At 38.0% G+C, this 16850-nt stretch overlaps 1 protein-coding gene across 1 annotated transcript in view; it reads left to right on the top strand.

Moving 5' to 3' along the window:
- The window catches only part of LOC134325162 (peroxidasin homolog), an 88999-nt gene that overhangs the window by 52617 nt on the left and 19532 nt on the right, over positions 1-16850 (top strand). The window contains exons 10-15 of the mRNA XM_063007243.1: positions 3752-4024; positions 5259-5375; positions 8083-8241; positions 12806-12918; positions 13025-13181; positions 14647-14755. Of these exons, the coding sequence (XP_062863313.1) occupies positions 3752-4024; positions 5259-5375; positions 8083-8241; positions 12806-12918; positions 13025-13181; positions 14647-14755 (928 nt within the window). The remainder of the gene's footprint in view (positions 1-3751; positions 4025-5258; positions 5376-8082; positions 8242-12805; positions 12919-13024; positions 13182-14646; positions 14756-16850) is intronic.

The following is a 16850-nucleotide window of genomic DNA, read 5'->3' as shown; positions in this document are numbered from 1 at the left end:
AGTCTGTGATAAAGTAAGTTCTGGACATTTTTGGTGCAAACACGCCAGGTATCCATCCCATCTAGCAGGAGCAGCATTGTTGGCACTGCAGTCTCGACTTGCAGTCTTTAACCTCGAGAGGGATAGAAGATGTAGTTAGAATGTGAAATCGTTAGGAGTGAAATGTCAGGATTTAGACTCCGGCACCCCTAATTATTACAGCAGAAATAAAAGGGAGAGCGAGCAGGTAATATGAACCCCCAAGCAAATAACGCATTAACGCAATCTCAATTTAACGCAATTAAAAAATAGTGCCGTTAACGCAAATTCTATTTGGCCCTGCAAGTCATCCGTAGTTCATGTTGAGACTTGACCGTGCACGGCATCTCTCATTAAGACAGCGTTTCTCAAAGTGTGGGGCGCGCGCGTCTGACTGGTAGAACCAACGTTTTAACGTCGGACTTGCCAGCGTTTGTTTCATTTGCGGTTTGTTAACATAATGTAACCGAGCGTCGTAGTGATGCACTTGCTTAATAAATAAATAAATACACGGTATATTCACAAATTGTCGGAAGCAGAACACTTTTATTAGCTTCTTCTGTTACGGTACTGAGAGTCATCGCGTTAGCCAAGCATGCTATTCCATGAACTATGGAAGCCCCAAAGGGTCAAAACACACTTACTTTGCATAGAAACGTCCATCAAACCATTGTCACGATACAACCACAAAAAAGTCTGTTACAATAACTACGCCTTATCCCACCTAAAGCACCGCTGATCTACAATGTTTTCTGATGGATAAATTTTTACCTACAATCTGACATATATACGAAGTCAAGGGTCTCTGCTGGATAGTATTACTGCCTAGTATGTGAGTGAATAAAACTCCCTTACAGTTTTCTCTTGTCCCAGCAGTTTTTAACATCAGTACATTTAGCATAAAATGTGTTCACCATTTTAATGGTAATATTTCACTTAAAAATCCTTGTTTTCTATAACATTTACACAGATTTTTTTTTTTTAATGCGATTAATCGAGATTAACTATATGAAATTCTGAGATTAATCGCGATTAAAATTTTTAATCGTTTGACAGCCCTAATATATATATGTGTGTATGTGTGTATGCCTCTTGCTGTGAGGCGACAACGCTACCCACTGAGCCACCGTTTCCAATGTAACTAGTATAGAACACATCTAAATATGACTATAAGAGGCAGTACACAACTGCTTATTATAAATTGTGCTTATAAACAATTCTGATTAGCTGGAATACAGCAGAAAGCTGAACCAATCATGCAGTCACGTATGATGTGTATTGAATAGAGATGGGACGATCGATCGGCTACGAATCGGTATCGGCCGATTTTTAATCAAAATGTGCTATCGGCGATCGGCCGATATTTCCTAAAAGTAGCCGATCGTGTGATATATAAAGACCATGTTAAGTTAACAGCTCAGTGGATTGATCCAGACTTTGAGCTACGAAGCGCCAACCATCACATCACCATTCATCAACCATCGTACAGAAACCACCGTGAAAGCTCTTCATGACCTAAAATAACATCATTAACGTTGTGCATCATACATACGATGTAATTTTGCTGATTGTAATATTTACTTTAAAAAGATAATTCAACCCGGTCACATCTGAGTCGATTCTATCAGCACGTTATATAAACTCCTGGTTCACTTTGGTAAATCGTAAGCGGTTCTTACTTGTGATGTAGATGAGAACAGAAAACGTTACAGAGCCAATCCGAGGCAAAAGTTTATTCATTAGCAAATTCGTTAGTTCAGGATCATCTGCTGAACTTTTAGGATCAGAAAACTTTTAGCTCCTTAGACAGAACGAGTCTGACTCGGTTACAGATCTGTGGTAATAGCAGTTTAATTAAGCTTTTTAATTAAGCTTTTTAATGTAAGAGTCACACAAAATGTTCTGTAGTAGCTGGTGTTTATTTAAAACCACGACATTTAATTAATAACAGTAAACACGGAGAGATAACTGAGAAGAGAAACTTACGCTTCACATAAAACGAATCAACTCATGAATCAATGAATCACTTATAGCGATACTGTGAACAAAGCGTCTCTTCTAAAGGCACAAACACACACACACACACACGCGCGCGCGCTGCTCCGGTTTATCTTCACTGTGAGGCTCTTTTTAAGTTTATTTATTTTATTTACTGCTAAACCTACCCCCACCCCCCCGATCGGAATCGGCTTTCGGCCGATGTCCCTGAAAGGAGATCGGAATCGGTGCCGAAAACCCCGATCGGTACATCTCTAGTATTGAATGTAAAGGAAATACAGAACATTTATAGATATATACAATCAATTTAGATAGCATAAGTTGACATAATTTTATGTATAAATTAGAAACATCTAGTTCTAATGACAAATCAGCATTATTATTAAACCCCATGCTTCAGTACTTTGTGGTACATTCTTTTTGCCTTAATAACCTCCAATAAGCAATTATAGTCAAGCTACTCTCTTGTGGAATCTTCACCCATTCCTCATGTGCAAAAGTTTCCAGCTCATTGAAATTGAAACTTAATGCATTTTCAATAGAAGCCGGTTAAATGCTTGCATATGGGTTTTATTTGAACCATATGCACGTTTTGTAATGAAGCACCAACTGAACTATGAACTAATTAGCAGCTGCTTACAAATGAAATTTATCGGTTTAATTTAATATAGGATTAGAAGCACACACAAAAAGCAGATGCACAGTTAAACTTCCTTCAAATTGATACTATTAGACTTTTCTGGGCCATTATTTATGAAGCTTCAAAAATTGCTTTAACTAAGGTGTATATTAATTGTACAATCATTTTTTGGTGTTAATAGATGTATTAGATCATGTATCAACTTACCTAGAGCAGGGGTTTTCAACCTTTTTGTTTTACTGACTGTAGTCCATCTGTTTCTCTGCATGCTTTGTTTAGCCCCCTTTCATGCTGTTCTTCAATGGTCAGGACCACTACAGAGCAGGTATTATTTGGGTGGTGGATCATTCTCATCACTGCAGTGACACTGACAATGGTGGTGTGTTAGTGTGTGTTGTGCTGGTATAAGTGGATCAGACACAGCAGCGCTGATGGAGTTTTTAAACACCTCACTGTCACTGCTGGACTGAGAATAGTCCACCAACCAAAAAAATCCAGCCAACAGCACCCCTTGGGCAGTGTCCAACTCAAACAGCAGCAATAGATGAGCGATCGTCTCTGACTTTAAATCTACAAGGTGGACCAACTAGGTAGGAGTGTCTAATAGATGTAGATAAGAGCAGAAAATGTTACTTTACAGAGCCAAGTAGAGGCAAAAGTACTAGTAATACTGTTTGAATACTCTGCTTTGACAGACAGACAACTAAGGGGAGCTAACTTTTAGCTCCACAGGCAGAATGTGTCTGACTCTGTGGTAATAGACAGTTTAATTAAGCCTCCAACCTGTAAGGAAAGTGAGTCACACAAAATGTTCCAGTAGCTGGTGTTTGTTTGAAACCGCAGCATTTGTCTGAAACCGCAGCAGACTCTATCTTTCAGGAACTATGAAATGTTTAATACAGTATAAATTATATGCTGCTAATGTGGCATAACTATAATAGAAAGGTAACAACAAAAGGCTGTTACTCGTGTATGAGACAAATTCCACCACCAGTTCTGTTTATTATTACTGTTTTACTGAATTACTGTTATGTTTACATAATCATATTACTGATACTGAAATAAACACTGGCCTTTCTCTGCTGTTTTCTGTAGCTCGTCCCAGTTTTGTCATCCAGCCCCAGAACACAGAGGTGCTGGTAGGAGAGAGTGTGACTCTGGAGTGCAGTGCAACAGGGCACCCTCAACCCCGGGTATCATGGACCAAAGGAGACCGCAGCGCTTTACCCACTGACCCTCGCATAAACATCACACCCTCAGGAGGGCTTTACATCCGGAACGTCCACCAGGCTGACGGGGGCCAGTACGCCTGCTATGCTAGCAACAATGTGGACACCATCCATGCCACCGCCTACATCATAGTGCAGGGTATGATAGAAACACCTGTTATAAATACCTTTAAAGGTGATTAAACTTCCCATATATGCAGACGTTCTGCATGAAACAGATTTTTCATGAACGTCTGCAGGTTTATCTGGTACTGTATCATACACTGTTGTTAGTATTTGTAATCACTGCAGTTAAATTCTCAGTTATTTGAATACTGAATAGTCAGTGAATGACTTTAATGGGTCGAATTACTCACTGCAATGCAAAGTCACTTTTTCCATTTAAAACCAAGACTACTTTAAGTAGCTCCAAACTGTTTTTGTCTGATGTAAAAACCTCACAGCTTTGAGCCATAAACAGTGATTATTCAAGTTATTATAGGATGACTTGATTTACACACATATGGAGCATATACGGAGGACCATGCTAGACCCTTCACGTTTACATTTTCGGCATTTAGCAGCCACCTTTATCCAAAGCAACTTACAGTACAGTTACAGTATACAGTCTGAGCAGTTGAGGGTTAAGGGCCTTGCTCAAAGGCCCAACAGCAGCAACCTGGCAGTGATGGGGCTTGAACCAGCAACCGTCTGATTACTAGTCCAGTACCTTAACCACTAAGCTACAGCTTGCACTATTCCTCTGCCACTCATCCCTGCACCTTGGCCAGGCATCTGGAGTTGCTTTTGCAGCAAAAAGGGTATGCATACCCTTTCTGCTCTCTCTCTCATCCAGTTACAGGTATATTTTGATAACTATAAAATGTGTATTAAGTGGAATTTTTTGTCCAATATTTGACAAGTTAACTACATTAGCAGATCAGGCCTTCCCTACATTAGCCATTCAGCAAGAGAGTCAGCCATGTTCTTAGTAGCAAGCAGTCAAGATTTTTGGGGCGCGTCTAGAATGCAAATAGAACGAGCAATGTAAACAAGCCCATCCCTGTTTTTAAAGATGCTGTTTTCTCATCCTTATGATAATTGGAGAATATCATGGATGGATAGTAAACACATTTCTTATACTGCGTTTGATCCTTAAAAGTGGTGTAAAATGACATGACCAGGGTACTTTAATGTCAAGTAATGCAAGTCAGTTCTTTTTGTTAGAGTTTCTTTGAAGTCCCATTCATCAATGGAAACAATAATGTGAACAAGATAAAAGAAAACAGCAAAAAAGCAAAGGTTCAGTTCTGTTTATTCTCACATTTCTAACACCAATGCTGCTGGAATCTAACTGGAAATCAATTGCTTTTCTCTTTGTGTCTCTCCTCCAGCTGTTCCTCAGTTTACAGTGACTCCTCAGGACCAGACGGTGTTAGAAGGTCAAACAGTGGATTTCCCCTGTGAGGCTACAGGTTATCCTCAGCCTGTCATAGTCTGGACACGTGGCGGTGAGATTCATTCATTTATTTATTATTTGTTTAATTTTGCTTGGTTCAGTCTGTACTTTCTGTCTGTCTGTCAGAGAGTAGTCTTGTTTTACTCTTCAACTCTTGCTAATATTAACTCACAAGCAGTTTCATCGGCCAGCCCAATACATTTGGTATAGAAAAATGATATTAAAAAAAAAAAACCCTTTAAATGCTTTTAGAAATCTATATGGCTTTATGGGTTTTTCTAATTTAGACTTCTTTACTGCTTATAACAGCCGTATTTAAACTTGCACATTCTACACTTTGCTAAATTGTTTATATTAAATAAAATAAATCAATATAAATTGGGACATAGACCACATTTTTAGTGTACTCAAACTTTAGTCCATTACACTACCCCACCACAGCTGACATCCAGGTTTGAATCTCACTGCTGTTGTCGGCAAATCAGACTCCTAAACAGACATGAAGGGCTTTGTCTGGGGTGGCTAAAGCCCCGCAATTGATTAGCGGCCTGTCCAGATTTTTCCTGCCCTGCGCCTTGTAATTTCCAATGGAACTGGACCTGCTGTGACTCATGGAAATGCACTAACATTTGCAAGTGTTTTCTCTTTAAAAGATATGTCAGAGCAGTTACAACTTTACAATTCCCATGTTTCAAAAAGTAGGCTTCACCCCACAGTTGAATTCCAGTGCATCTGAAATTATAAAATAAAAAAATTAATATAATATAATACAAGTTTTAAGCATATATGTAATGCTTTCTTTAAAAGGGAAACTAGATTACTAACTGTTGGACTTGATTCTGTGTTTGCTGCATACTGTTCTTACTATGTGCCTGGTACCTTTATTGAGAAAAGCTAAAAATACACCAATATTCAGCGCTAGTGTTACTCCATAAAAAAAATTATAGGAAAAAGCCGTTGGCTCGCTGCTCTGCCCTGCCAACAGCAACGAGAGACGCCATCTAACCACAACACCAACCATTAACCACAATAAAGCAAAGTCACTACTTAAATTCTGATCATTAACAAAACTGAAAATGCACTTCTGATTATCACCAGACAGCAGACACGACCATACAGTGATAAAATGAACAATTGCTTGTTCCCTTACAACTGTTACGAGCAGTTATAGTATAAAAATCCCACTACCTAACTGTGCTCTGGGTTTTAATTGTGCCTTACAGTAATAATTATATCTGTTTCTTTGGTAAGTATGATATTTTGGCTTAACAAATCAGAACAATCCAAACAAAGCTATTACATTTGCAACCATTGTATAGAACTGTTTTATAGTAAGCATTATCCTCGCTTTAGCCTGTAGTAAACCAAATTAAAAAAAGAGTGCTACAGTCATTTCTGCCCACTGCAGTGGCCATCCATAATGACTCACTGGCGCAAGAAGAGGACGCAGAGCCTATAGTACTCATTAAAGACAATAAATCTCGCAAATGGTACTTTTTAATTTACAGTGGTAATTTTTTATTTGCACAGTGCACAATTGCACACAATGTCTATAAACTTACCCCTTTAGTTGTTCTTTGTTATATGTTTTTTATTCTTATATTTTAATATTTTTATATACAGTGGTAACTTGTAACTCCACGTCCCCTAAACTCAAAATCTTTGAAACTCGACACCCTTCAAATTTGTACCCTTAAACTCAGCGTTTCCATTAAACTCAACGCGTGTGCGACTGCTGCTTTGCTCAGAACTCGGCTTGAGCAATGCGGTAAAACGTCATGCGAACATGAGACGAATCTGCATTTGTGTGGAATATCCGCCAAATTTACTCTGAAATCTCCACATGTATCTGTGTTCATCTGTGTTTCTCCTGTTTCACTTTTAAACTTGTGTTACAGTCGGGGTTCTGAAAAATTGTAAGAATCAGCTTTTCCGAGAGAGACTAAAATGCTTATCATTAAAAAAAATGTAATTTAATGTATTAAAAGAAAGACATAGAAACACTAAACCTCTCTTAATTATTACTGCTCATTTGTTCTCCCCACTAATTAAGAAGCATAAGAAAACAATAAAGAAGTAAAGGTAAAGAGCAGATTTTATTGTATTTTTAATAGATTTTTAACTTTTTTAATTGTATTTCAGTGTTTTTGATGATATACTTGTGTTTTTTTAGTGTATGTGTCAAAAACAACCCCATTATTTTACATTAGCCTAAAGTCTATGCAGTTCCGTGAGACCATGGAACAGGTTTTCCATACATCCTTATGGGGAAAAAATGCATTAATACTCATCGTCTTTTAAACTCAACACCACTCCCAGAACCAATTGTTGATGTTGAGTTTAAGGTACCACTGTATTTTATATTTTTATATCATATTTTTGCATTACATTTCATTTAATTATTTTACAGTTTAATTTTTGTCCTTGCACTACATTGTAGTGTTTTTTTCTGATGTTTGTGAATTGCTACTGTAACACTGCAATTTTTCATCAATCAATCAAATATTGATACATTTTTATTTTTCAATAAAACCTCATTATTATGACTTTTTCAATTAGTTCTTTCCAGCAACTGAACCAAGCAAATTATTACTGGAAAAGTGTAGACAATCCTTCTGTTTTTCGAAAGTAATAGTCATTTCTAAAAAAAAAAAAAAAAAACAGAATACAGGTTAAATAAAGAACTAGCCAACAGGCATATCAGGCAGTCTCATTTAACTAAGCACATACTCATGGAAACTTTTCTTCTTCCATCCCAGGCAGCCCTCTGGCAGCTGAAAGGCGCCATGTGGTCCTGTCGACTGGCACGCTACGTATTTCCCGTGTAGCACCTCATGACCAGGCCCAGTATGAATGCCAGGCTGTCAGCCCTGTTGGCTCTGTTATATCAACAGTGCAACTCAACATCCAACCAAAATGTAAGATTTACTATCTATTTACTCTCTTCCATCACACTGCTGATAAGAGACGTCACTGTGTTTACTAATATTTACTGCATCTCGGCTTGTATAGAAGATGCTTTCCAATGTTTGTATTAGCAGATCTCTGCTCATTCACTTCTGAACATTTTCTTTCTACTTCCTGGGAGGTTTCAGTATAATGTGATTGTTTTCCATACAACTGTCAGTACTGGATGCTACAAAAGCTCTTGTGAACACTCCAAACTCTCTGAAGTTATTCAGGCCTAAAGTACTCAGTTTCATTCTAGATATTTTGATTATTTTACTAATCAACATCTTTATTCTGTTGTGACAAACAAATAAAAAATAACAAATGTCCATCTTTAAATCACTTAAAAATAGCACAGCTTGTCTGCAAAGCTACTTAAACAATAAACCGAAGGAAACCAGATTCGTTTTTAAGCTCGTCTTAGCCAGAACTGTGTGGATTGTGGTCAATTTCACCAACAGAACACTTTCCCAAACCCAAGGGATAACATTTCTTAAAAAACAGGTCATGGTAAATTTTTTCCTACTAAAAAATTTTGGTAATATACCACGTCATTGGTTCTTCATGGCATTTTAGCTCCAGCTAATCATTCCAATTATGTGCGATATTTACAGGGCCATTTCAATAAGGTACAACTGATCTGTAAAATAAGATTAATGCAGAAAAAATATATAGATTTTCTATACAATAATGAGCCAAAGCAATAGGACCACCTACTTAATATGCTGTCAAAGCAGCTCTGACCCACCAAAACATGGACACCACAAAAAATCATTTTTTTCACTTCAGTTCTTTTGACCGCTCAAATTTTTTGCATGGTTTCTTTTTCCAATTGTTGATTTCAGCTCTCTCCAAAGATTTTCAATTGGATTGAGATCAGGACTCATTCCTTTTTACCCATTCTTGTGTACTTTCAGGTGTTTGCTTTGGGTCATTATGCTGTAGGACCCATTTAGTTCAGCTCAGAACTTAGTTCTCTTACAATTGGGAGCACATTTCACTTTACTTTTGATTTTGTTTTTTCTGCAAGACATTCAAAGGCTCCAGTTCCAGAGGCAGCAAAGCAGCCCCACAACATTATGGATCCTCCACCATGTTTCACTATAGAAAAGATGCATTTTTCTTTATAGGTTTTCTGATACGCCTTGCCAATTAGCTATAGTTTTGTTTAATTTCTCTGTAGAATATTTTACGAAAGGAATTATAATTTGTCTGTTTGTTTTGCTTTTACTACGTCATATCAAACAGTTCATCTAATTGGAGGCACTTTTAAAAGGTCAGCAACAAACGTTTTTTGCTGCAAAAGTGTGCGTACCAATTCAGGCTTCCTACAGAACTAACACATAAATATTATGTGCAAGTATAATCCCAATACTTTTTATCATCCAGAGAGACTGTAAGGCTTAAGGACTAATACTGAAAGTGGAATGTTGGCAGTCGACCCTTAGGCTAATTTGTCGTTTACTTACAAAAGAGGGCGGCGAATACCGCAACAATCCCCCCGTAAAGTCTGTATAAGAGACATGTGGAAGGGCCTTTCTGTAAGCCTTAAACCACCTCTTAAGGGAAATTACAGGCTTATGGGACAACCAGGAAAATCACCCAGCTTTGTAATTCCCACATGACTGATGTTTTCTATGTACTAATGGTTGTTAACCCAAACACTAAAGTGCATGCTGTGTTTTTTCCCGCCCTCATAAACATGTGAAGTTGTTGCCTTACTAGGGTTTACCCTAAACAGATTCAAATAGGTAGGAAATGATCTAATCGAGGATGAGCCTAGATTTGTTGACAACTTGAAGCCTATAATTAAAAGTGTGTTTTTAAATCTTTGGCCATATTTATGAACTTTACTTGTTATTGCTGGCTTGTTTAGTAGAAAACACACTATATGGCCAATTACTAACCCATTGGTAACAGGCATTAAAAAATCAACTTGGTGGCAACAGTTTTGGAAAGGTCATGTCCAGTTTTAGCATGAATATTCTTGACACATTTGGTGTGGAGGAACTCAAGTGGCCTGTACTAAACCCTGACCTCAACCCTGTTGAATGATTTTGGGATGAATTGGAATGTTAATTGCAATTCAGGCCTTTTCATCCAACATCAGTGCCTGACCTCATGAATGCCATTTTGACCAAATGGGCAGTGGATAGTGTATCATTACTATATATGCTGTGGATAGTGTATTAGGTATACACAGACGTGATTGGGGCGACATGGTGGCTAAGTGGGTAGCACTGTCGCCTCACAGCAAGAACATCCTGGGTTCAATCCCCAGTTTGCATGTTCTCCTCGTGTCTGCGTGGGTTTCCTCCGGGTGCTCCGGTTTCCTCCCACAGTCCAAAGACATGCAAAAATTGTCCATGACTGTGTTCTATATAACCTTGTGAACTGATGAATCTTGTGTAATGAGTGACTACGGTTCCTGTCATGAATGTAACCAAAAGTGTAAAACATGACGTTAAAATCCTAATAAACAAACAAACAGACATGATTGCCTATGGGTGCATCCCAATCACCCCTGTAGTTCCCTGTGAAGTGGACTTCGTAGGGAATTCTCATTTTATGTGAGATTCCAAACTGTAGGAAGAGAAAGTGTTCGGGTTGGGAGTAGAGAATGCAATCAATCATTGCAGGTTAAGACAGCTTGCACATTATAAGCAAATGGTACTAGCAGAACTAATGTTTTATTAATCTTGGCTGAAACCTACCAGTGAATGTCCAGAAACACAACAAAATACACAAGAAAACAAATTTAGTTTGTTAATATTTACTTAGCTAATAACAACACAGCAATACAACACAATGTAAACACAATAGAAACCTGTATATATATAACATAGATTTAATACATTGCTGCGCTTCATTAGCTTGCTAGTTAGTGCTCTGCTGTGTTTTGTGGACGTGCCATCACATGACTCACGGCTCTGAGAGAGCAAACACATGTAGCAGTGAGTGAGAGAACGACAGAGAGAAAGAAAAAAAAGAAATGAAAAATGAATTTAAGGTTTAAAACTGTTGTTTTCTGTAATCATTTTGTGTACTTTATTTTTTTAAGCCAGGGAGGAAGTGCAGTGAGGTTTTTCTTCTTGTTATTATGTTGTTTCTAAACCAAATAAAGTGCAATAAAGGGGAGAAATTAGGTTTTGTTATTATATAATTGTTCCTAAACAGACTTAGTTTATTATAGTACTTTTTATTTGCCAAAAATCTTTGCTGTGTTTAGAAAGCAAAAATCATAATCATTTAGTGGTCATAGCATATTGATGATACATTCACCTCATAAACCATGACACACTACTCCTCCCTACTTGACAGTAAATAAGCTACTTTTATAAGCAAAAAGTATTGCTGTCTGTAATGGTATTGGCGATACTGGCCCTGTATCTGTATCAAATTTGGTATTGTGGTATTGCACACCACTACTGAGCAGTTCAGAAACCAAAGGAACAGTCAAAGACTGTCAACAGCCGCTCAGGTGGCGCAGCGGTAAAAACACATGCTGGAACCAGAGCTGGGATCTCGAATACATCGTATCGAATCTCAGCTCTGCCTGCCGGCTAAGGATGAGAAGCCACATGAACAACGATTGGCCTGTTGTTCAGATGGGCGGGACTAAGCCGGATGGGCTCTCTCATGACTGGTGCAATTACGACCTCTGCTGGCTGATTGATGGCGCCTGAACAAAGATGAGAAAAGAGTGCTCTCAGGGTGTGTCTCTCCGTACACAACGCTGAGCTGCACTGCACTCGTTAAAGTGTAGGTGAGAAGATGCATACGGCATGCTCCCCACGTGTCGGAGGGGGCGTGGGTTAGAAAATATATTTTTTTTAAAAGACTGCTGTCAACAAGACGTTCTCATGTTTACATGATGATGATGCAGGGCATTCAGAATAAAGAGATTTAACCAACTCAAGTTTCCTTAGCCAATATTGTGTCATTTGTGCACCGCGTAAGGACTCTGTGGGATGGGCTCCATCTTATGTCTGGGGATGGGGGGAGGCCAAAGCCCTGTAATGGATTGCCACCATGTCCAGAGTATCCCTGCCTTGTGCCAAGTGTTTAGTAATGGAACCTGCCACCCTGACAAGCAGTTAATGGAAATAAAGTTAAACTGCACTTAGTGTTAGTGGTGCAGAACAAATGTGGAACAAATAATCCAAACCGCACGTGTGTCTGACATTGCTTAAGTACAGGAAATGGGTTGAGGCACATATTTACAAAAAAGATGTAAGGATTAGACAAACGTCCACAATGTTTGCTAGATTAGCCTTATAGATTAAACAAAACAAACCAAAAAAGCACAAATTCAGTCAACCATATAAGGCATGCTTGGTGTATAATGTTTGCTCAGTGGGGGACAGTCTAACTGATGAGATGTATTCTATTCCACAATAGATCCATGCATGGTCTGAGCATATTACCTCATGATGATTGTTTCTTTCTAAAATCAATGTTTACACATGTAAGATGATGCACTTCGGACGCTTCGTGAACTTTAATCTTTAACACATGTTTTTAAATCATCAGTAACGCCTGTTTTCACAAATGCTCCAAGGGACTTGACTGTGGAATCTGGTACTGACGTCCAGATTCCATGCAGCGCTCAGGGAGAGCCCACACCTGCCATCACCTGGAACAAGGTGAGAGCACGTCTGATCCCTCTTGCTGGGGCATTTTGGAAAACGATCACATGTTTGAACAAATCCTTTAAAAGACTGTTTTTCTTTGGCACTCTGTGATCTGCAGGATGGTGTTCAGGTGACTGAGAGTGGGAAGTTCCACATCAGCCCTAATGGTTATCTCCTGGTGAATGATGTGGGACTGGGAGATCAGGGACGTTATGAATGTGTGGCTCGTAACTCTATTGGCTACTCGTCATCTAGCATGGTGCTAACAGTGCAAGGTAAAATATGAGTGAACTATGTATGTCTGCACCCTGTCTTTTTTTCTCTCTTTTCTCTCTTTCTTCTTGATCTCTTAATGATATGTTTCTACTCATATTAAAATATAATTGTTATTTTTAGCCAAAACTGAGAGGTATTAATCAAAATCCTATTAAATATCCTATAAGATATCCTATTCTATGTATTTACATATAACTTTATCTGGAACTGACTTGTACACAACAAGAACCAGGAACCAGGCAGAAAAAATAATCACACTCTTCTCACAACCTGGATACGAACCTTTTAACCTCCTACACTCTTTCATGCACTTCAGAGCCCTGCAACAAAAGCCAACAGACATAGTAACAGTTTATTTCCCAAATGCCATTAAACTCATTAACAAACTATAATTGACCTGTTGTTTATATCCCACACTACACTGTGTGGGGGAGTTTGTGGACAGTGGTAGCCTAGTGAATAGAGCTTTGGGCTATCAACCGGAAGATTGGCGGTTCAAATCCAGGGTCTGCTATGCAGCCACTGTTGGGTCCTTGAGCAAGGCCCTTAACCCTGTCTGCTCCAGGGGCGCCATACGATTGCTGACCCTGCGCTCTGACCCCAGCTTCCAAACAAGCTGGGATATGCGAAGAAAGAATTTCATTCTAGTGTACAACTGTATATGTATATATGACAAATAAAGGATATCTCTTTGTTTACATGCCACACAGCACTTTACATGTACTGTATTATACTATACTGTCATTTCATTTTTAATTTTAATTATTTATTTTATGCTATTTTTCTAATTTGTACGTTTTCTACTTATTGTTTTGTCCGTATACTGTATTTTCTGTGTATTGTAGAGCGCTACCAACAGCCGGAAACCAATTCCTTGTCAATTACATGACAAAGGCTGTAAACAAAGAGAAGCTTGTAAATAACTCATGAAAGAATAAAGTTACGTTAAAACCAAGCACACCATTATTTTTCTTGTGAAATTCTCAATAAGTTTGATGTGTCACATGACCCTCTTCCCATTGAAAAAACTAAAGTTGGATCCAAAATGGCCGACTTCAAAATGGCCGCCAGGGTCACCACCCATCTTGAAAAGTTTTCCCCCTCCCATATACTAATGTGCCACAAACAGGAAGTTAATATCACCAACCATTCCCATTTTATTTAGGTGTATCCATATAAATGGCCCACCCTGTATAATAATCTTCCCATTAGGATTTAAACTGATGAGTAAAACTGGCAAAATCTTAGTTTACACAACACTGTCAAAGATGGATAAATAGTCACTTAAATAAAAAGGAAGTGAAATTGTTAGTAATCAAGTGGATCTATTACAGTATATTGTATATTGTATTCAGCCACAGTTGTAAGTCACTTTGACTAAAAGCGTCTGCAAAATGCTGTAAATGTGAACGTTAATGTTAAAATGTTGTCCATTTTGTGCTTATTGCTTTTTTTCTTTTTTAGTACCACAGGTAAGCAGGGAGGGTGATCCGTTTGTCTCTACTTCTATTGAGGAGGCTATCCGCAGTGTAAACAGCGCTATAGACTCCACCAGGAGGCACCTTTTTGACGGGTGAGCCCACAGTCCTTTTTACCAGTCACATTCTGTAATGCTTGAGGAATAACCAATTGCTAAGATAAAATCTGCAGGAATATGAGCAGTGTTGTGTTTCTAAGGAATTAACTATTAAAATTGTTGAATTAACCATTATTCTATGAAGAGTCGTTGATTTGTTTGAGGAAAATAGCTTTGCGAAGTCATTTATGACACTGGAAACATATTCTGTGAGGGTGAAGACAATATACTGTCACAGTTCTATAAGTTGCTTTGGATTAAAGTGTTCGCTAAATGCTGAAAATGTAAACACACAACTGAAACATGAGAACTGATGTGTGAGGGTTAGTCTTGAATCAGCAGTTGGAACTCTCTGCACCATGTCTGAGATATGTTGCTTTGCTCTAAAATCTACTGGAAACGACTCAGAATGACTTATTAACTTAACATCATTATTTAAACTAAGACCAGTTTGACTCCTAGTTAACCAGTTAATCATTAACATTATGCCTTATTCTTGTCAAGTCTCTGCATTTGCTCTGTCCTGAACAGGAACTGTATACTCAGTCTCTTTAGTCCCTGATCAAAACTCCAGACAATTATCACTAGTTTTGTGGATTACTATGTGTTCTGTTTATTTCCTCAGTGAGCGATCCCTCTGTTATACAGCTACCAGTACAGTCTGGCACACACGAAATATTTTAAACACTCACTGGACTCAGAGCTTAATGATTTCACCATTGATATCAGGGTTGACAGGTCTACTGGGGATTTTGGGTTATCCAGTAGCTTTAATCATTTTAACAAGACTAGATTACATGTTCTTTGAAATGAAGGCTATGTGCATGTCAGTGAAAAATACATACACCAAACACATACATTCCTTAAAGTGAAGTTTCTGTGATTGTAGTTCAGGCTGTTGTACAGCTGTTTTATTTAAAACATTAGTATGCTTATGATTTTTCCCTTGGCTTGTTCCTTTGCCAGACAGGATGAATGCTAATGTTACTCTGTAGATCAGCAAACTGTAAATTATATTTAGTGTGGTGTCAACTGCAACACAGACTATATAACTGCCACAAGACTATGGAGAATATACAAGACTGTAGAGTGTATATAACTACCATGAGACTATAGAGGCTATACAATACTACATTCAAATAAAGGTTATGTGCACATGTAAGTTCCGTTGGCTTATTCCCAAACTAGACATGATAAATGCTAATGGTACTCAGTGTAGTATCAGCTGCTTCACAATCTATATAACTATCATGGGCCAATTATACGCTGGGTGTTTTTTTTTAGTTGTTGTATTAATTATCTTTAATGATACAGTTGCAATCAAAAATATTCAACACCCCAAAGAACTCTAGACTTTATAACTCTAAACTTTTCTGTTTATAGTCCTAAACCTAAAGTTGGCTACAAAATGATTAATCAATAGGCAACAACCCTTAATTTGCTTCAGTTGTGATGTGATATATATATATATATATACAGTGTATCACAAAAGTGAGTACACCCCTCACATTTCTGCAAATATTTTATTATATCTTTTCATGGGACAACACTATAGACATGAAACTTGGATATAACTTAAAGTAGTCAGTGTACAACTTGTACAGGTCCTTCTCAAAAAATTAGCATATTGTGATAAAGTTCATTATTTTCCATAATGTAATGATAAAAATTAAACTTTCATATATTTTAGATTCATTGCACACCAACTGAAATATTTCAGGTCTTTTATTGTTTTAATACTGATGATTTTGGCATACAGCTCATGAAAACCCAAAATTCCTATCTCAAAAAATTAGCATATTTCATCCGACCAATAAAAGAAAAGTGTTTTTAATACAAAAAAAGTCAACCTTCAAATAATTATGTTCAGTTATGCACTCAATACTTGGTCGGGAATCCTTTTGCAGAAATGACTGCTTCAATGCGGCGTGGCATGGAGGCAATCAGCCTGTGGCACTGCTGAGGTGTTATGGAGGCCCAGGATGCTTCGATAGCGGCCTTAAGCTCATCCAGAGTGTTGGGTCTTGTGTCTCTCAACTTTCTCTTCACAATATCCCACAGATTCTCAATGGGGTTCAGGTCAGGAGAGTTG

Source organism: Trichomycterus rosablanca, chromosome 13, assembly GCF_030014385.1.
Source record: "Trichomycterus rosablanca isolate fTriRos1 chromosome 13, fTriRos1.hap1, whole genome shotgun sequence".
In the NCBI taxonomy this organism is placed as follows: Eukaryota; Metazoa; Chordata; class Actinopteri; order Siluriformes; family Trichomycteridae; genus Trichomycterus; species Trichomycterus rosablanca.
This window is presented reverse-complemented; position numbering and strand designations above follow the sequence as displayed.